Here is a 21,287-nt window from a genome sequence, read left to right on the forward strand (position 1 = left end):
TTATGATCAAACTCTTGGCAATAATAAAGTTTTTAAATCTTCGTTATTGCAGTGGCCACAACATAGTTACCAGTTATCACCAGATAATGGAATGTCAACTGGAATATAATATGTTTCCAGTATTAAACAAAACCCTGATTTAACAATTTCTTTTCACAATTTCTTTTCTTCTGCTACAGCAGAAGGAAAATCCTGATTCCACAGATTCCAATCCATTAAAAAGTGTCAAAAACTTAAAATTTGCTGTCTTGGAATCAGAGGAGACAGTTGAGTGATTCTAGCCTAGAAAAGAACGCAGCAAGCAGAATCCAGATCCAAGACTCACACAAGCTACTGAAATGTACTGAGGGGTTTAATATCATTTTATGATGACTATCGAAACATTATGGAGCTGGACCCCCACACAGGATCTGAAACTCTACCCTCAATACTGCTCCTCAATCTCTGTACATATAAAAAGAAAGAATGAAGGGTCCCTGGCAAGTATTCAGTCATTAAATATTTTAATTCAAGACCTATCCTTATGCCAATAATGTACACATGGACAGCATAAGGCCTAAAGGAGCATCTAAATATTAGCACCAAGTATGTTGTTTTATAACTGGAGCTAAATTCTGGTGGGGGATAGATCTCCAGGAGACACACCCTAGACTCAATATATTGATGCATGTAGATGTATTACTCACCTCTGGTAAGCTGAAAAAGTTGTGTGAGCATGAAGAAACCTGGTCTGAATCTGTATAAAAATGGGGGGAAAAGCTTTAAATGATACACTAAACTGATCACAGATGTTTCAGAAAGAAGATGGTGGATGTGGAACTTACCTTTCTCACAAAACCAACGACCATCAACCAAACAAGCAAAATGGATTTTGAGACATGCTGAAGTACTGTTAAATCTCCTGTTGCATTTAGCGCATGGCAGTGAAAACGCTCACTATTATTTTTTCATAATCATAGAAGAGAATGTTTATTTGGCTACGAAAAATCACATCATCCTTGGGCTCATTTTAAAAAGGAGTGTCATGAAAAGAACTGCTGGATTCAAATGGTAATGCAATTTAGGCTTGTACAGAGGCTAAAACATCTGTCTGAAGACAAATGGGAACAGTTCATGGTGTAGTTGACCTGTGAATATTAAAATAACAGGAAATCAATGGCTCTGGTCCTTGCGCTTAAGCCTCTGACTCAAACATCTTTTTCCGTCCACCCATGCCAGCTTTGTCCTCAATGCTCTTACGCCAGTCACCAACATCGCGCAGTTCCTTATCCTGCAAAGAACAGAAAGAAATGATTACAGGTAGGTAGGACCACAGCAAAATAAAATAGATTCAGAACAGCTAACCAGCAAAGAACGAGTATCTAAAGGCCAAAGCATAACAAACACCAACTTTCTAAAGTTATCTTAGAGACAGAACTGATCAATCAAATGAACTAGTGCTAAAGGGGAGGAACTCTCTAGAACAATGGGAAGGAGGGAGAACATTCTAGAACTTCCCTACATAGTTTAGTTCCGACTTGCATCTAATATTCAGATTCAGATTCCTTCATTGATCCCAGGGGGAAATCGCAATTGTTACAGTTGCAGCCATTTATGTAAAAATAAACACTTTACTAATAATTTAAGACAATATAGAGAATTTACAGTATGTACACGAGATTTAAGTACTTAAGAATATAGTAAGGTGGCGGTGATTGTGATAGTAATATGAAACATCAGATATAAAGCAGCTACCATTATTTAAATTATTTAATATGCTAACTGAATAATCTTAAATGCATTTTTATCTAAAGACTTATACTTAAATGCAAATGACATTTGATTCTAATATAAAAATAAATAATGTAGTTGAAGACTATGTACAAATTTTTAAACAGTTTAATTACCTAAATAAAAAAATGTTGTGGTGGTGTTGCTGTATTTTGTATGTTGGGGATTTTTTTTAAAAGTAAAGGGATCCCTCTTGAAAAATGCGTGATAAATTGATGTGGTAAGGGTAGTAAGGGTCTGTCTGCATAAGCCAATCAGTGTAGCTGATGAATGTGGGCAAACTAATCAAAATTCATGTTTTACCTGTGTGTTCATATTCAGCAATAAGCGATGTAGAGGGCTAAGTAGCTTGGCTATGATGGCATTATGGTGGTAAAAGGTAGGCTACAAAATGCAGCAATACATTACTATTTGAAATGAGACCAATTAATTTAAAATAAAGTGCTTTTTATTAGCAGTTACTTACATTAACCGAGTGTTAATGTAAGCTAAATTCTCTTGCTAAAGTCACCTATGCAAAACAACTGAGTTTAGGGAATACAGTTAATCGATTAGCTAGTAGGATCACATTTGGACGTTTTTAATTTGCTCATTTAGCCACATTGCTTATTTAGCTGGTGTTAGTTAACCACCTAGCTAACTGATACAACAACTGATAAGAAATGAACATGATGGAGCTTTCCAGCTCATACCCCCAATGAGGTATCACAATATATTTATCCTGTAATCATACTACTTCTCATATACATGTAGTGTACATAGGACAATAAATTAACTCTCCCCATAGGACAAAGTTTTCATACTGATGTTGTACAAACGTCTCTCATAACATTGCAGGTTGTGAAGGATTTGTTTGAAACATTTTGCATGTATAAGCTCCTGAAGAAGAGGCAGATAAATAGATGTCAGTGCCACCTGCGTGTTGATGGAAGCTAAGTGGTGAGGTATTTTGTTAAGAAATTGGATCTTTCTGTGAGTCATGGGTCCAATAAAAATGTAAGAGGGTCTGGTTGCTGTAGGTCTCCTGGCCTGCGTCACGGACCTCAGTGTAATGCATCCCCATCTCCCCAGAACTGACACCCTTGAATTCACCACATTTATTTCTGTTAGCACACACACCCAGAGCCACGGAGAGAACTTTTCAGGATAAACTTCTTATTTGAGCTAAAATTCATGTGTGGGGGAGTTTTTAAAACAGACTGAGTATAATCGGTAAAAAAAAAAAAAGACACACCTCCTCTTTGACTTCTTTCTTCACTTGTTTCAGGTTGGCTCTCAGGTCCAGGTTCACCTTGTGCTTGGAGCCCAGCAGAGCCTGAAGCATAGCATCAGCTGACATGCGCACTTTCTTCAGAGGAGGTTTCTTGAACTTACCCTTGAGATCCACAATCTTTATATTCAAGTCCTTAACCTGGAGACAGAGAAAATCTAGTAAACAAGTGTCTCAGTGGTACATTAGGAAAGTGACAGGCAAGGGAAAGCTTACCTCATCAACAACCATGTTGGCCTTGTGTTCAAGATTGTACCTCTCCTCATCAATAACACAAATCTTTTCATGAAGTTCTCTGCAGAGTGCCTGATGATATAAACATGTATACTTATAGTAAGACCAGCTGTTAGCATTTAAATCTCAGCTATAGTGAAAATCAGACCAGTTAATGATATGAATGGTGCTTTGACTAAATTTATGAATTCATGCATCTTGCTTAGTCTTTGTAGACTAGACGTTCAAAAGTTTGTAGACACCTGCTGCATTAACAGCCTCTACTCTTCTGGGAAGGCTTTACACTATACTGGATGTTGGAATATTGCTGTGAGATTAAGAACATTAATGAGGTCAAGTGCTGATGTTGGATGATTAGCTAGATTAGAAACCTTACAACTCATTCTGAAGGTATTTGATGGTGTCAGCAATGGTAATAGGTGCACCTTAATGTAGCTGAATTCACTAATTAGAAGGGGTGTCTGGATATATTTGGACATACTAGCATATCAGTAAACACAAATAAGGTCATAGTGAGTTAGTGACAAGGCTTCCTGATCCATTGATAAAGTTGCTATGGGTTTTACCTGTAATTCGTCCTTGCTGCTGGGCAAAGAAAGCGGAGGGCATTGCTCTTCCATGTATCTCTTCCTCTCCTGCACTTTCTCTATCTCCTCAGCCTCTAGCAAATCTTTTGCTACCTGGAGCATTAAGCTCTGCAGGCAGATATAGGAAAGTACATTAAGAGTTTTGATTCATTCCTGTGTAGGGTTGGTTTTTAGCACATATTCTACATTATCACTGGATCATTATGTATTATTTGTCTTCTTTTACCTTCAGGTTGTGTTTTCGACTCATGGACATCCTTTTGCTTCTAATATAAACAAAAAAAGGTGTTCAGTGTTTATTCATTCCATTTATTATTTAGTTAAACAACTTTAAACTTTTCAACAAATATCTACATTAGATTTACTTTCTCGTAGTTCTAGTAATTCTAGTAGTTACATAATCATAAATTAAGGGCTAATTATTAGCAAATGATCAGGCTCAGGTCTACTTACTCAGTCATGCTGGCTGTTTGTCTTTATTTCCTGGTGACAGTAACACAAAGAAGGAACCACATAAATGTTTATGACATATTACTCTGAGTTTTCTGTTAGTCAAGAATAAAAGTTTTGAGGAAGGTACAGTGCTGTGTAAAAGTCACTGACCACGCTTCATGTATTTAATTTCTACATGGCCATTAAGTGCACGTTATTAATTTTTCAGGAGATATGTCTGAGGAAATTAGACTTAATAAGCAAGGGGAAAGTCCAAGAAAGAAAAATATATGAAAAACAGGAGTTTCCAGAACTGGAGTTCAAAGAAATATTAAAAGATGACAGAACACCTGTGCAAGACCTGATGAGGCACCACCAGATAGACAGTAGGTAAAGCTTTTATCTTTGAGAGAGAGGAGAAAAACAAGCTCCAATCTTGCTTCAGATATGGAAAAATCCACACGTGTTTCTGTTCATCCTTCCACTGTGAGAAGATGACTGAATGCTATGGATCTGAAAGAAGAGGTAGCTGTCAGGAAGCTGTGACTGAGAAATGAAAATGGACAAAAAAAATGAAATTTGCAGATCGAACAAAGAAGCTGCTGATGTTCTCAAAACAACAAACAGGTCACCCAGAGCCCAGACTTCATCATCTTTGAATGAGTTTGGGATTACTTCTATCATGAGAAGCAGAAAACGCAATCAACTTCCAAGATTAAACTTTGGAGGTGTGGGAAAACTTTCCTGTGCATTTCTTTGAAAAAAGTCAAGTCACTCATCAAGAAAGGGAGCTGTGATATATGCAAAAGGGAGACACACACAAAATACTGAAAAACAAATGTATCTTCTGTTTCAATTTCTGTTAAACTGGTTTTCTGCTGCTTTGTATTTGTATTAAAGCTTGTACTTTATGGCCTTTTTGACTGGAAATTAAATAAATGAATGTGAAGATTTCTGCACATACCAATTTGCTAGTCAGTGTAGTGATGACATTTCTGAATTCTGAATGTAAAATGAATTTGATCACAGAACATAAAAATCATAAAATCTTAAGAAGTGTACTTCTAATGAATAGTGAACAGTATATTCAAGACAATCTAACCTTGAACAAATTATAGCGTTAAATGTCACATACAAATGACCAAAGCAGTGATTCTAAATCTGAGTAGGCTGTCTGCTCTCAAATCCCTCCTTGACCGACATCATAGGCTTTTCTCAGAGAGGTCAGTGCAACATGATACCACAACTGGTAGATAAGCCCAAGAGACAAGCTAGCCTTATGGAACATCCCAAAGATGGCCAAGACGTTAGAGCACAGTTCTGAAATAACAACATGTCCTTTATTCCCTTCACAGCTGTGTACCATTACCAGAATTTCTTTATCCAGCTTGAGTTGAGTGCAGCAGACAGACTGGCTAAGTGATGACCGAGTTACTAATTGACTGCTTTAGTGCCGTCAAACGCTCACCTCATTCCTTAACTACATGCTTAGAAAGCTGCGAAGACAGTTGCGAGACTATATAAAGCCTTTCACTCCATTCTAAGAAGATAGAGGCTATTCTTAGGAGCCTTAAGGTAGGCTGAGGAACATAAAGACGTCATAAAATAAAAAATAAAACTATTACAATATAGACATAGCTTAAAAATAAGGACAGCTTACAAAACTCAGGCAGCTGTACTGGCAACTAGTTGGCTTAATGAACATTCACTACATTATACATACCACTTTCCTTTCATGTTGGCATTGTGTTTAAAAGCAAATAATTAGAATGAGACACTATAGTAAACTAGCAATTACACAAGACTGACAGTAGGTGTTGACAAGAAGAAAAACATTGGAGTATCGTTTTCAAAATTTATTGGTGTAGGTGGTATTGCCTTTCAAGTGTCACATCATCAGTTCATATATCATGCTGTAGTGACATACGCTATAGCCCTCCCTGACCACTGTTCACTAAAGTAGTCAAATAGTTCCATAGATGTTTCATCCCACCAATAAAGTTATGTTTCAAAAATCAGTTTTTTTTTTGAAAATTATGTTTCAAAAAAACAACACATATATGCACATAAGCCAATCTGTGCATTGATGGTGCTGTGCACCCAAACATTGTTTGATTTAAAAAAATCACTTAAAAACTCTACCACTCTGTAGTATTACAAGTACTAAGACCAGCAAATATAATGAACACATTTTCACAAACAATTACTGTGTTTCTTAACCTGACAACCTGACAGAATAAAGGAAGGAATAGCTCTCACCTCACAGACAGAAGGAGGAACGAGGCTTTCTCTTGAAGATGGGTGACTCTTGGGCAGAGACACATCTGAAGTGTAAAGAAGGTATATATTGCATTCTCTGATCGCTCTGTAAATCCTGCCTTTCTCTTTATGGAAATGGATTACTGACCAAACCAATGAGCTGACAAGGTCATGAAATACAGCACTATGGCTTCCTTCCCTGCTCCTCCAATATAAATAACCCATCCTTCAAGATAGTTGTTCAGGCTTTATTATCTTGTATTTAGCAGGCGCTTTGGTCCTGCTTGGTGATAAAGGGTCCAGCAGCAGCCATAGAAATTAACAAATAAACACCAATGAACATAGGGCAAACTGTAAAATCATACAAGTTCACGGGAAATTATGTTTATTTTTATTATTATTTATACTGAATAATCATACAGACTGACTTCTCTTACCTTATTACCAGATGATCCTGTCTGAAGAGAAGGGGAGTGAAATGTCCAGAATGGTCATCCATCCTTTTAGTCATAATGAGTCATCTTGCAAAACATTAAAATGGAGTTAAAAACAGTATCATCACAACAGGGACTAACTTTGCATTGTTTCAGTAAAGAAAAGTCTTACCTTTTACTGGAATTCAGAAGAATTATACAGTCATTACATATGTAAAGATATGTAATGATACATAATCTGTGTTAAACAGGAATAAACATCAGTTTTGCACATTTTTTTACTCTGTTTACGCAGTTTTTTTGGCTCCGCTATTTCATTACTTTCAGTAAGTGCTTTTATATGGCTTTTAGATGTGGGTTTATATATGGCTATTTTGTCAGAGCTCTGAGCAAATAACTCCCTCAAACATGAATGAATGCCATATGTTATGCTTTGTAATTCAAAAAGAGAAGAATTAGGAACATGTGGTAAACCCCTTGTAGCCTCGGATGGAAAAAATATATGAAAATAATGATGATGTTTTTATACATTAACATGGATTTCAATATAAATTAAGACACAAGTAGTACAAGTACTTTCCATTTACATTGTTTATTCACACATTGCAAAAATACTTAAAACATATGTTGTGTGTGAAGTCCTTTATAAGCAGACAGAATATGACTGAAGATTTAGAATTCTAAACTTTTAACAGAAAAGAATTGCAGTTTTGCTTGTACCTTTCCTACATCACTTACCAATGATTATGTCCATTTGCTAAATTAAACTTGATGTTTTCATTCTGAGTATCTAGCAGCAGGCCACAACAGTGAATCCACAAAAGCACTGAGGAGTAGATTAAATCTGAAAATTTAAGCCTCAGACTCAAACATCTTCTTCCTGCCATCCATACCAGCCTTGTCTTCGATGTTCTTGCGCCAGTCGCCAACATCACGCAGCTCCTTATCCTGTGACATACAGAGAGATACCATCATATCATGTCCAATAAATATGGGAATTGGGCTCATCACATTTGTCACTGGCAATTTATGAGACTTGAAGTGACGTGAATGATGGGTAAATGGTACCTGCCATTGCTATAAAGACATATAGGGGGTTTACAAAAGGCCAAAGTCAAGAGAAAGTGAAGTTTAATGATGAAAATGTTGTAAATATCAGATATCTAGCACCCACCTCCTCCTTGACTTCCTTCTTCACTTGTTTCAGGTTGGCTCTCAGATCCAGAGACACCTTGTGCTTGGAGCCCAGCAGAGCCTGAAGCATTTGATCAGCAGAGAGACGTACTTTCCTCAAAGCTGGCTTCTTAAACTTGCCCTTCAGGTCCTGAACTTTAATTTTCAGGTCTTCAATCTGGAGTGGACCAGAATATCAACCATATCAACAGCAAATCAAGTCATGAATATTACACATTGAGGTGAGTTCACAGTTTGCTCATGAATAAGATCTTGGCTGTACCTCCTTTGAGCTTTTGTCGACTTTACTCGCCAAATCATATCTCTCCTCGTCAGTCACATCAATCTTATGATGAAGCTCTCTGCATAGTTCCTGCATACATATCATTTCCACTTCATATTACAGAAAACAGGAATGTCTCATCTACATACAGTACTGTACAAATGTCAGAGCCCTTTCATTTATTTAATTTCCCGTCAAAAGCAGTAAACATATACAGTGGTGTTCAAAAGTGTGAGAGCACTAGTGAAAATAAAATACTTCTATTTTAAATATAGTTTTTCATTACACATTATATGATCAGCAAAAAAATCTTTATGCAAAAAGTCTAACAAGCATGTCTGTATTTCTTATATAGTATGTTCCACTGCATTTAAACAGAAAATTGTGTAGAAGCCTCAACACCAATATATATAATTTGTGTCAGTGTGTAGTGTGTTCAAATTTTATTTATATTACAGTTTCCATTCTTTTTAGGAAACTTTATTTGAGTTTTCCAAATAAATCTATAGGGATATTTTTTTATCCTGGTCCTCTGACGTTTAATCTTAGAAGTTGGTTGAAGTTGGTGCCAATCCAAGTAATCCCAATTCCAAATTTGTAAAACCTTACCGCACCTTTTCACAGTTTCAGTGTTCAGTGCAAATTCCTTTTCTTGTCTACTTCCTGTTCTCACTAACAGCTTCTTGATAGCTACACATCCTTTCATACTCAGAGCGCTGAGATGTCTTCTCACAGCGGAAGGATGGACAGAAACATCTGTGGATTTTTTAGCAAGCAAGGGTGGAGCTTGATTTTCTCGTCTCTCTCAAAGATGAAAGATATTATTCCTGTTTATATGATGGTGACAGTTGTGGTGGTCTGTCTGGTCTTGTTAGGAGTCATCATATATTTTAATATATTTAACTCCAGTTTTGGAAATGTCTACTCTTATCCAACTTATTTGCTTTGGCTTTCTAGTGTCCTTAAAAATATCTACAGAAAAAATAATAAATTGTACAATATGGACATTTTGACTGAGCAGTGGTCTTTCGCTTTTGCACAGCACTGTGTGTGGCATAATAAAAATAATACCAGATCACATGTTGTCTAACATTCTAATGTCAGTATTCTAAAATTGGATAAGTGTAACATAAAAGGACACAATTAACCACAGTAACCTGTATTCTTGATCTACTCGCTTATGTTTTATTTGTGTGTGTTCAGATCAGTACCTGTAAAGCTTGCACACCTCCTGGCAAGGATAAAGGAGGGCATATGTCTGCCATGTATCGTGTTCTTTCCGACTCTTTCTCCTTTGCTTCCACCTCCAGTAAACCTTTAGCAATGGAGAGCATCAAGCTCTGCAGGACAGACAGACTGAATTAGTTCCCAGAAAAGCTAGACAGTACAATAAAAAGTAGCAAACGCATGCACCACAAAGCAAACAATTGTAAATCTCTTGATAATATGAAAGCGAGCAAATGAATAACGAATGAATGAATGAATGAATGAATGAATGAATGAATGAATGAATGAATGAATGGAGAGAGAAATGAATATACCTTCAGATGATGCTTGCGACTCGATGACATCTTTTTCCTTAAGAGTTTGCATTGGAATGAAGAGGAAATCCATGAGAATACCAGGCACATCATGTTTTACACATACACAGTGACAACTCGGACATTGCCTGTATTATTTCCACTTACACACGCACACAGGCTAATGAAAACCCTTGCGAATTTGCTGTGTGAAATCCTATTACAAACATGCAACCACTGTTTTTTAAATGAACTGAGGGAACTGTAAAGCACACTTAGAACAACATAAGGGTTTACTTACTCCGACATCTTGGCTGAGTTTTGTTTTCACACCCTGCGGTATAAAAGAACATGCAGTGAGTTCTAATATGTAAAGAAATACATTTACATTTACATTTATGGCATTTGGCTGACGCTCTTGTCCAGAGCGACTTACAATTTGATCATGTACGATAATGTACTGAAAAAGACAGTACAGAAAGGTAGCTTTGATGAGACAACGTGTAACAGCAAGCCATCAAGCCTTATTAAAATGTTGCATAACACTCTGGACCAAAAACCTATATAGTTCTTGAGGCAACTTCCCACAGACTGAGGCACCTTTTCACATCATGAAAAAAAACAAGAGGGAGCGATCAGTCATTAAAAATAGCTTATTAATTAATTTCTTAATTGTTACTGAATTATCCCAAATCTTCATGTTGTAATAGTGGAAAATGGCTGTGGTGGTGTCAGGGCAAAGACAAGGGGCCAGGGCTGGGGGCTGAGGTTTGAGGTTTGGAGGGGTGGCTGAGACTGAGGGTATGGGGAGCAAATCAGCTTAAGAGAATCAGTGGCTATATTTGGGTGGGGGTGAAGTTCTTCAGCTGACTGGCTTGTGGGTCTCTGTTATAGGAAGCTTGTCACTGGATGATTATCAAAAAACATGACACCTCCTTAGTTTATGCCCACCCAGCCTTCTAGAACAGTCCTGACATGGTGAAGACATTACAGCATATAGATCAGAAAGTAGCTTAAACTAAGAATTTATACAATAAGCCATTGCAAGCCTTGGTGCAGTGCAATATAATCACATTTCATTCAGCTTTCCACTAAGCAATCATTTTTAATCATTTCAAACATAGAAGAAAGATTCCTGATGTCAAAAAAGACAAAACCAAATATGAAAAATGTGTCATATATGAAAGGAAACTGAGAAAGTAGGCCATGAACAAAAGTAAAATAAATGTAAAAAGACTAGAAAAAACATCTCTCCATGATCCAAATATGTAATGTGCAGAGAAAAAAAATCATCACCTCTCTCACAGTGCCCCAAGGGAAAGAATCTAGCCAGCACAATGCACATGACAATGCCATGTCGTAAGTGTTTACTGATATTAGAATGGTGATAATGTGAGCTAATCTTCTGTAATCTTCGTTTTCACTCTCACAAATCCCTTTGCACACACCTCTGCCTCGACCTATGGATTCTGATGTCTTTGTAGCACTTTTAACATTCCATACGGATCTGGAGTTCTATCTAAAACCCAACATTTACATATCAAGAATTTCACAGTGACAAGAAGATAAACATGGCCATATTACTTTTCAGAGCACCTCACTGTGAGTAATTTAGGTTCAGCAAGTCATTTCAGCACACAATCTATCAACCAGCAGAGATGACATATGGATATATCTCTCACTACAGCCATTTGAGCCTTGCAGTAAATATAAGGAATGTCATCTATGTATGGCATATATAATTCTATAAATGCAAATATGGTCAGATTTGCAAATAATTAAATATTAAATGTGTGACAAAATAACAGTTCTCCAAGCCAGCTTCACACATGCAAGCCTCTTTACAAACATAGCAGCCAACAAATAGTGCCACACAGACACCAAGAACATCTGTTTACAGCAAAGGACAACTTCAACACATTATCTTCCTCCTGTGCACAATAGATCAGACAGGACAGTTCCCACTGCCAAGGTGCTAATCCAAAAGGTCAAATGTAGGACTAGGGCTTGGACGGAGCAAAAAATGGAAAGGAGGCTCTCACCTATGTGTAGAAGGAGGTGGAGTGGAGCGCACAGCCGGGAGAATGGGGGAAGACTGGGAGCGCTGCAGGCAGCTGGCATTATGTGAAGGTATATATTGCATTCCCCAATGGCCAAGGAAATCCCATCTTTCTCTTTATGGATGTAGTTTCACTCCGAGGCCAATGGGCTAGCAAGCACCTGAAACATTATATCTTAGCCCCAACTCCTCCCTTCACCCCATCAATATAAATAACCCTTCCTTTAAGATTGTGATTCTTATTTTTAATTATTCACACAAACTGAATGCCTCTTATGGTGAGGGTGGGGCCACACTGGGCCTACTAGGGCTGGTAAAAGTTGCTTTATTGCTACAGGTCTGGTGTTCTTGCTGGTTCTGAGAGAAGAAGAGTTGAGCTGCAGCAACTTCGGGTGGTGAAGTTGGGACACTGCTAAAGTAAACAGTGCAGCAGGTGCAGAGCAGTCATTGATGTGGTGGAGCACTAGGGACTTGGGGGACCAGCAGGAGGGAATCCAACTGCAGAAACAAGAGCTGAGGAGAGGACGAATGTGGATGTAATGGAATGGAAACTAAGAGCCTGATGCAGCAAAGGAAACAACCTAGGGAGCTGATTCAAGCAACCCACCACAACACACATGCACCTTTCTCAAGCATGTAGCAAATTTAATGTTCTTCTGATTTTCTAGGCTTCTGGTGGTCCAGACATGAAGACAGCATAGACAGCATGATACCTTTATGTTTCTGATGCTGATATTGAAACCTTGAGTATTAGCCAATTTTTTGCCACCAAAATTACTAAGCTTTAAAATATATTTTTAATTGAAGCACTTTACTCAAGATGAGCATTTAAAAGTAGGCTATCATGCTCAGACAATTCAAACAGTCTACTACCCCACAGGAAGAAATATTTGAGCTTGAAAGCTGTTCCCATATGCCATCACTAGTAGACAAGAAAACTGATACCTCACCATTCCATCAGTGTTAAATGGATAGGGAAGAAAAGATGTTAGGGGTTTCTAGACCAATTGGAAGAACAGAAGCATTAGTGGAAATGGTATACTCAGCAAGAATTCTGAAGGGTATTATGGGAGTGAAGCCTGAGTTATTATAACCTATGCACATACAAGTGCACACATGCAGTGTGCGTAATGGAGAGGGGAAAAGCTTTAGTTGGATTGGTCAGAGGTTTAAACTGTTGAGTGACGACTCTTAACAGAGACACTTTAGCTGTTTCCTTAGAGAGGCAAGCTGTTACGAATAAATAATGAAGTGCTGATATCTTGTCTGCAGTTACCTTTAAGGTCAATGTAACAGAAAAAAAAGGCATGAGAACAACCCACTAATGATTAATTACTTGAAGCATCACAGCTTCCTGTAGTAAGTATTTTAATTACTGTTTAAGTACAAAGAGTCACAAGTGAATTTTTTTTTTCTTTAATATCTACATATACAAATGCATAAGACTTTAAAAACATGACACAGAAAATACATAGTCACATTATTCTGGTATCTAACTTAAACAGAGAGCATTATAGTCTAAGCCAATAAAGTTCACCTGAGATCAAGTTAGACCTTAAAAGTAGCATCCATTAGAAATATACAGCAACAGAAATCATTCTAGTTAAGCTCAATATAGTTTTAAATTTTGTTAATGTTTTTAATGAACATCAGACCTGTAGGGACTAAGAAATGACCACTCAGACTGAGATGCACTAGCCATCACCACACTGATTGAAAATACTGCCACTGTGCACAGAATGGCCACTGCAACAAAACCTTTACATAACTGAACAGAATTGTGCTCTACCATACATCACAATGCGTTACTCACAGTACAACAAAAGGTAGCGTTTATACAGAACATTTCAGAGCGTAAAAAACAATTTGTCAGTGCCTGACAACTGCATACATAGTGTGTGAATGTCACAATACAATCACACGGGACGATTTTAAACAAAGGCACCAAAAACTCAGGAGCTTCTCTCCTCATCACACTGCTCACTAAATATCAAAATATAATAAGCACTGCTGACAAGTATAAGCAATACCACATAGTTCTGAGGGTTTTTTTTCCTATCCTAAATGGATAAGGAAAATACAATAGCAATCAATCAGAACACAAGAACTATATACCATATTAATCCAAAAAATAATGAATCTATTTGTGCTGAGCAATGAAGAACCAAAAGAAATTGGGTGTCATCTAATGAGCATTTCACTTGTGCAGTTTCTACACAACTTAGTGCAATCCAAGGTCTTTGCAGTTGGACACTGCTTCACAAGTCTATCAAATTCATTAACACTAATGCTGACAATCCATCAAAGATACAGATGGGTCAGTTCCAGATTTACTGCACAAACAACAATACAACGATAGGCTGCACTTCAAGCTCCAAGGCTATTTTCGTCCAAAGATGATTTTTCACATGACTGGAGAACACAGCTGGTAAGTGACTGGATTCCTCATGGAGGACAACTCCTACCTACATACTGTTTAGAACGTCCAAGGACTCTGGAAAATGCAGAGATTTCAATATGTTTCAGACTATTAAACTGCAAGCAAAGTTTGTGTGTTTATGTTTACAATGGTAACAGCCAATGACCTCACTACACTGACACTCAATAGTAAAGTCAGTGACCATTATTCACAGGTAGTCCAGTTGGAGAAGTGGAACATGTTTGTGTAGTAGTCGACCTCATCTCTGGTCAGCTTCATCATGTAGCCATGTTTGACATCATTGGGTCTCCTGAGATTTCCTTTCATGTTCCCCTGAAACATAATTTTATAGCAGAGTCCTATGGCTGCAGCCCCTCACTCACACACACAAGACTTCAGCATCAAACTGAGAGTCCAATCATTAACCACAGGAGACATACCCTCAGAAAGCCCCCCATGTTTAGCAGCTATACAGTGCATTACTTCTTCGGCATTTTTTCCCCTCAGGTTAAGTCTGGAAGAGAACCGAATTAAATTCTCAAGCTTTTTTAACTGGCCAGTGCACCGATTAAAAAAAATATATATATTGTCACAGCTAGAAGTTTTTTCCAGGCTTGTAGCTGACTCTTTGATGCAAAAATGTTGCCTTTCACCTATCACAGAAGAAAACAAATGTATTAGATAAAAGCCAGAACATAAACATGAAGTGTATTATGGTACAGTTAGGTCCATGCCACTTTGCGTGAGATGGCCTGTTTGAAGCATTCAGGGTCCGTGTTTCCCCCAGGCCGCAGTGCCCTCTCCAGGCTCACCAGTACATTCTGGTGGCACTCGCGAATGTTGACTGGGTGCTTGGCTCTCAGCAGCTCATAGGCAGTGATCAGCCTCATGTTCTGCTTGATCATGAGGTACTGGATGACACAGGTAGGGGCAAGTGAGAAGCCATCGCGGCAGTGCACCAGCACACGTTTCCTCTTCTCTGTGGAGGCATCAATGCACTCATTGATATCCTCAAAGCAGCGTTGGCGTAAGGCCAGGCCATCCCGTGCCATATCTGGCAGCTCGTTTATGTCCACCTTAAGTCGAGACCAACTGTGCTTGGCCCCCCGTGAGCAAGTGCAGGGAATCAAGCTTAAGCAAGTTTCCCCCGGCAGGCTACTCATGTCAATGATGCTGTCAATGTTGTTGCGGCAGAGTGTTCGGCCGCTGTAGGCTGCGTTCAGGTTCCCCACATAAATGTAGTCGGTCACCTTGGAGATAACGGGCTCTGAGTACTGGAAGTGCTCTGGGCCGCTCTGTTTGGGCTCCGGGGTCTCAGGTCCAGTCTTGAGCCCACCAGGTCCTGCCCTGCGGCTGTAGTTGCGCAGTTTCTTGGAGCCAGAGCGAGATGGGGGGTTGGAATCAGACTCTGAGCTACTGTTCCATGGTGGGGAAAAGAGAGAGAAGCGGCTTGACGACTTGCTCTTCGTGAGCAGTTCCACAGGGCTGGAGAGGCCCGAGCTGGAGGTGGTGGTGGAGCCAGAAGCACAGAAGAGCGATGCCCTCTCCAAAGAACCTGTGCTGCTGGCAGCCCCAGCACTGTGGGCCTGCTCCATCTGCAGAGCAAGCACATACACAAACATAGCTGATGAAGCTGTCTCCAATCATAGTGCTCCACATGTCATATTTAACCATTTTGATTCAGTATTGAACATATTGAAATAATAAAGACATGTGTGGTGCACTGGCTGGATGAACTTTGGTGCAACACACCAGAGATGTAGACCCACTGCCCATACCTGAGCTTTGAGGTTGTTCTTCCATTCCTGTGTCTCCAGAGCTTTAAAGCGGCCATTGCTGTCAGAGGACACTGAAAGGCAGAGGGGGCGGTGGGTTCTGGGTGGCAGCTGTGGGGTCAGTGCCATGGGGACCAGTCGTGAGTCAGTCTGCTCATTCCTACTCATGATCAGATCTGGACAGGATCCTGACACAGGTAAGACAGGGAAAATAACAAGAAGGATAACTTGTTTACTACTGCTTATCTTCTTTGTCTGACAGTCGATCAGACAGGCAAAAAATAGCCAGTGTCCCTAAGTGACTCTCCCTGTATTGCTGTAGGCAGCACTTTGGTTGGTTGGGCCTGCAACAATTTCAAAAGACAAATATTTTTAACACTGAATGCAGCTGCAAATGACTTGTTGCCTTGAAGGTTTACTCAAATTCTCACAATAATCAGGTAACTGTAGACAGCTAGTTACACAGATTCCATCCAAGAATTATGTCTTCTTAACATGAGCCAGCTAAATGGCTTTTACCACAGCATGTCTGAGAACAGGGAATTGCTCAAGAACCTACAAATGTTGCATTACGCCTCATGAGGAAGAAATATGTTCAGGAACCTACATTAAAGTAATTTGTAAAAGTTCAGGGAAAAAAATGTTGCTGTATTTGTGCTTCAGCTGAACTAAGTTTCCTTGGTCTTGTAACATAAAATTATTTATTAGTCTCACAATGGGAAAATCACAGTAAGTAAGAGCTCCCTCTTAAATCAAGCTCTGCCTTTCTTTATAAAGCCAGGGCACGTTTTACATGGAAAAAAAACACAGGAATAGCAATTTAACTGCTAAAGCAAATTGAGTCCATGGACTGGTGAAAACACATACAATTTTTAACTAATTTACTCATTTTTCCTATATTTCCATCTGATTCACTATTTTCCTTCAAAATAAAGGAACTGAGCTGAGCCACATCTCATTCTGAGAGGTGTTTCAGTCTAGACCCTTAGTGACGGGAATTAAAAGGCTAACCTGGAGCGCATGTGTGTGAGCCACCTGTCTCAGAGGGGCAGTGAAAACCCAGTGTGCAGATCCTAGGAGGAGACTCATTAAGGGAGTTGAAGGGTCTTTTTGATCCACAGCAACACGATGCAGGCATTAATACTCCCACATATCTCACTTCAGACTGCTGCTCAAACGCTTTATTGTTCAGCTGATTGACGACAAGCACATTTGATAACAGAGTGCAATTTCAAATAGCTGCAGCAGCACAAAGCATTCGTCTCTATGCACTCTTCTACATCAGCCTGTGCTGTACTAGGAAGTACACAAGACAACTGCCCATACATCTTCAAGCAAAATGAGCTGGTTGTTTACTAGGAGACAGAACAAAGCTTTAAAAATGGTGAAACAGCTAAACAAAATAAACTCAATTAAAAAAAATTCTCTCCTCAGTAACTTGGTATTTTCTATACATAACCACATATACAAATTCACAATGGACTGACTTAATGGGTAAATACAGAAACACAGGAAAATGTGTGTCTTTGTCTGTGTTTGATATTGTGCATCACTAAGTATAATTATAAAAAACTTCTTAAGGCCTTCCATCAGACCATGTGAGAAATTCCTCAGCATGTGACTCACTAAGCAAAATTAACAAAAGAAATCAGATTTCCTTTCGATAAGACGAGGAATGCTGTCATAATAATTCTGTAGCATCTTCTCTGCTATACAAAAAAGCATTTGACGATGCATTTGAAATTGCTGGAATTGAATGAAGAGGTTGCTATTACTTACCAGTAGCACATGCTGAACGAGAAATGGGCTGGAGCTGTAAATGGTTGCGGATCTTGAGAGTGTTGAGGAGATTTTTGGCAATCATGCCTAGAAAGACAAATGTTGAATTAAGTACTGAGGTTCCTTAGACATCAGCTATCAGTGGCCTACTTTCTGCACTTCTCCAAGTGCATTCAACTGTTGTTAGAAACAAAATCTCTGCACTGCACTAAAACGCATTACAGATCACTTTCAAGATTTTTTTAATGACCTACAGTATTGGGACTGGAATTTACACAAACCAAAAATACCTATGCTATTTTATAATCAACAAAATTATTTGTCGGCAAAATAAAATGTGTTTTCCATTATACACCAACTTTTATTCTTTTAAAAAACTTCCAAAGCCTCCACAATTCCGACATATGGCTATACAGCAGTTGAGAATAAAACTCTAAACATATAAGTAGGCATAAAGGCCATCCTTCCTGAAACATCATTACAATGAAATAGAAGGAAATATGTGATAATGCAAATATAATATTTATCAAGAAGGCCAAAATCTTCATTGGTGAACCAACATTATAGCGCTCATCATATTGGTCCATTTTTGATCAAATACTAGGCTTGATAATGAGGGTTTAAACTCTTACCATTTTGTTTTGAGTGGATTTTCTTATCCAGATGGTTAAGTGAAATAAAGTCGTGGTTCCATGTTTTCACGGTTTCCATCTTCTGCCTCCTGTTGATAACACATGAATTACATTCTGTACTGTATGTGATGCGATTTATATATATATATGTACACATGTAATGCATAGCTAGAGAGGACCCCTCTCTCTCTCTCTCTCTCTCTCTTTCCTTCTTTCTGCATACACAATAACTAACTTGATGGTAAGGAAGGGGAACACCCCCGCAACCCGCAACGTTGCATTCCATAACTGAGCGGTTGGGAAAAGTCTGAGCAGAAAAATCACGTTAAACAGCTCCTGCATCGTCTTACTGCTCCTGCATTTCAACTAATCCTTACGTAACTATCTAGTGCCGCAGACTGCGATCTGCTGGCTCGGGTAAAATCATTCGGAGCTCCACCACCAATGTCCTTGTCTTGAGAGAGAGAGAAAGAGAGAGAGCACCTTTATCATCAACTGGCTGATTTCTGGCAGGGTGGCTGGCTGATGCAGCTGCCGTTATTTCCTGAGCCATGCATGCAAAATACTCCAAGAAACACGTTACGAAGGTTGCGGAACAGCGCAAGAAGACCATATCGAGCACACTACGAAGCATTATCTGCTGGAAATGCCATTAAAGTGAGAAGGTTAGTGCACGAACCCGAGCCATTCACTCAGCCTTTACAGCGCTCAGCTGAATGGAGCTCACGTGGAAGCGTGAGCTCACACAAGCGACGAGGAAGCACGACGGGAAATGTAGTGCGACCTGTTTGTAAGCTCTCTGCAGTGGACTACCGCGCGCTGCTTCTCTTTCTAATGCATTTCTTGTGTAAATTGATACGGTATATTAATTTGGAGCCACTTTACGATAAGCTTAGCAGAAACCAGTACATGTGCTTGAAATATTATTTGAGTATTTCGCTTTGAAATTATGTACAGTCTTAGTAAAATACGTTTTATTGCTATTTTTTCTTTACATTTACTTTTTATTATAAAGCATAGTTGAAAACGTTCTCTTATAAGAGGAGCAAGGGGAAAAGAAACATGCTATTCCAGTTGTTTTTCAGTCACAGATGCTCACTTACCTGGTGATATTTGCTTTCTTGCTGATGATGTGGACCAAAGCTGTCAGGTGGCTGAGGGAGCTTAGCACTGTTTGTTATCTGCGTTAGGGACAATCAGACCGTGCAATCACTTCTGAGGCCCCTCTGCCTCCTATCACTGTTTGATTGGACTGCTTCAACCTCTCTGGGTTTCCAGGAAACCCTGCATGACAATGATGTCATGCTCTGCTCGGTGGTGACTGCCCCAGTAACCTGTTCAAGCCTAATCCAGTCCACATCCTACCTGCGACTTATTTGCTCACAGGGTAAACATACAATGCGTGGAGGTAAATGGATCATATCCTGCATTTTGCTTGTATTGTATTTCTGCCTCAAGTCCATATTTGTCTGCATCATAATTCATTTTAACAGTATACTCTCTAACTATTAGAATAACTATTGACTATTAAGAATGAGCTGTTTTTCTAAACATTAGACTATTATCTTTAACCCTTAGAATTAAAGGGGAATTCCACCAATTTTGTTCTGCATAATTCAGTGACTGCAATGTAAACAGAGTCATTCAGAGTGGCCTGATGGGGAAAGATGAATTATAGAGAAACTTAAAGATTCATTGTAAAAATTTCTTTACAGTGAGGGTGATAGGAACCAGGGCTCACATTGTCTACAATTCCAATACAGCCATTTTATTTATAAAGCCAGCAGTGAAACTGTATGCGTCTTCTGAGTTTTCATATGTAATGTTGATGATGATAAAATAGCCATATTCTTTAGGGACTATTTTGCCTTACTGAACCTTGCATGTACCCCTCCACTATGAATGAATTAAGTTAAATTGATTCAAATTTTAAGCCAAAACCTCATCCCAAAACTGTCTCAGGTATCAGGCAGTGAATTCATAACCATTTCTTGTAAGACCTTTCAGTGAGGGAGCTTTTAGAGGTGGACAGCTGGTTCCTATCACCACCACTGTGAACAGTTCAGACTACTTCGGAGTAGGTTTTCTAGAACAGAACATTTCACACCACTCTGAATGACTTTGTTTACATCTCAACTATTTCATAATGTAGAACTATTAAATCAGTGGTGTTCCCCTTTAAATAGGCTGTTTACATTAGTGACCTTTCAAAATATGTATGTAAATGACTTCTGCTCTGATTGTATTCCCTCATTTAAAAAGCACTACAGGCTAAAACAGTTTTTTAGCTTCATTGTGAACAAGCAAGCTTAGACTGCTGTAGGCTGAATAGGTGGGTAGATGTAAATTTGTTGTTTTTGCGACATTACAAATACGGTGAATTCACAGCGGATTGTTTTCGCAGTTTATTTCCCATATGGACTGTGGAGTAAACAGAATGTATTTAAACTTTAACAATGTGTATATTTTACATTAAACACTTATATTTATAAAAAAATGAGATTTGTATTATTGCATCATTAAAATAAATCCTCCCACAGTCCAAAGACATGCAGTCAGGCCAATTGGACATGCTAAATTGCCCCTAGGTGTGAGTGTGTGAGTGACTGTCTGTGTCTGTCTGTCTGCCCTGCGATGGACTGGCGACCTGTCCGGGGTGTA

General features: G+C 38.8%; 3 protein-coding genes across 5 annotated transcripts; all 3 read right to left on the reverse strand.

Moving 5' to 3' along the window:
- Positions 1 to 939: 939 nt before the first annotated feature.
- Positions 940 to 6,623, reverse strand: tnni2a.2 (troponin I type 2a (skeletal, fast), tandem duplicate 2). Its single transcript, XM_017700013.2, has 7 exons — positions 6,553 to 6,623; positions 4,315 to 4,344; positions 4,088 to 4,127; positions 3,841 to 3,969; positions 3,257 to 3,346; positions 3,005 to 3,181; positions 940 to 1,270 (listed from the first exon to the last, which is right to left on the reverse strand). The coding sequence occupies exons 2-7, from the start codon at positions 4,320 to 4,322 to the stop codon at positions 1,175 to 1,177; spliced, it is 540 nt and encodes a 179-aa protein (XP_017555502.1). The 5' UTR covers positions 4,323 to 4,344; positions 6,553 to 6,623; the 3' UTR covers positions 940 to 1,174.
- A 936-nt stretch (positions 6,624 to 7,559) lies between these two features.
- Positions 7,560 to 12,074, reverse strand: LOC108428757 (troponin I, fast skeletal muscle-like). The gene is made up of 7 exons (XM_017700012.2): positions 12,005 to 12,074; positions 10,264 to 10,296; positions 9,984 to 10,020; positions 9,654 to 9,782; positions 8,443 to 8,532; positions 8,161 to 8,337; positions 7,560 to 7,934 (listed from the first exon to the last, which is right to left on the reverse strand). The coding sequence occupies exons 2-7, from the start codon at positions 10,269 to 10,271 to the stop codon at positions 7,839 to 7,841; spliced, it is 537 nt and encodes a 178-aa protein (XP_017555501.1). The 5' UTR covers positions 10,272 to 10,296; positions 12,005 to 12,074; the 3' UTR covers positions 7,560 to 7,838.
- A 1,298-nt stretch (positions 12,075 to 13,372) lies between these two features.
- On the reverse strand, positions 13,373 to 19,842 carry LOC108428825. Of its 3 annotated transcripts, none has more exons than XM_037543038.1 (5): positions 19,730 to 19,842; positions 18,627 to 18,715; positions 17,995 to 18,081; positions 16,219 to 16,403; positions 13,373 to 16,035 (listed from the first exon to the last, which is right to left on the reverse strand). In XM_037543038.1, the coding sequence occupies exons 2-5, from the start codon at positions 18,703 to 18,705 to the stop codon at positions 15,163 to 15,165; spliced, it is 1,224 nt and encodes a 407-aa protein (XP_037398935.1). In that variant the 5' UTR covers positions 18,706 to 18,715; positions 19,730 to 19,842; the 3' UTR covers positions 13,373 to 15,162. The 3 variants fall into 3 exon arrangements, with proteins under 3 accessions (XP_037398935.1, XP_037398933.1, XP_037398934.1); XM_037543036.1 differs by lacking the exon at positions 19,730 to 19,842 and adding an exon at positions 19,306 to 19,383; XM_037543037.1 differs by lacking the exon at positions 19,730 to 19,842 and adding an exon at positions 19,110 to 19,298.
- Positions 19,843 to 21,287: the final 1,445 nt, after the last annotated feature.

This window comes from Pygocentrus nattereri, chromosome 11 (assembly GCF_015220715.1).
Source record: "Pygocentrus nattereri isolate fPygNat1 chromosome 11, fPygNat1.pri, whole genome shotgun sequence".
Taxonomy (NCBI): Eukaryota; Metazoa; Chordata; class Actinopteri; order Characiformes; family Serrasalmidae; genus Pygocentrus; species Pygocentrus nattereri.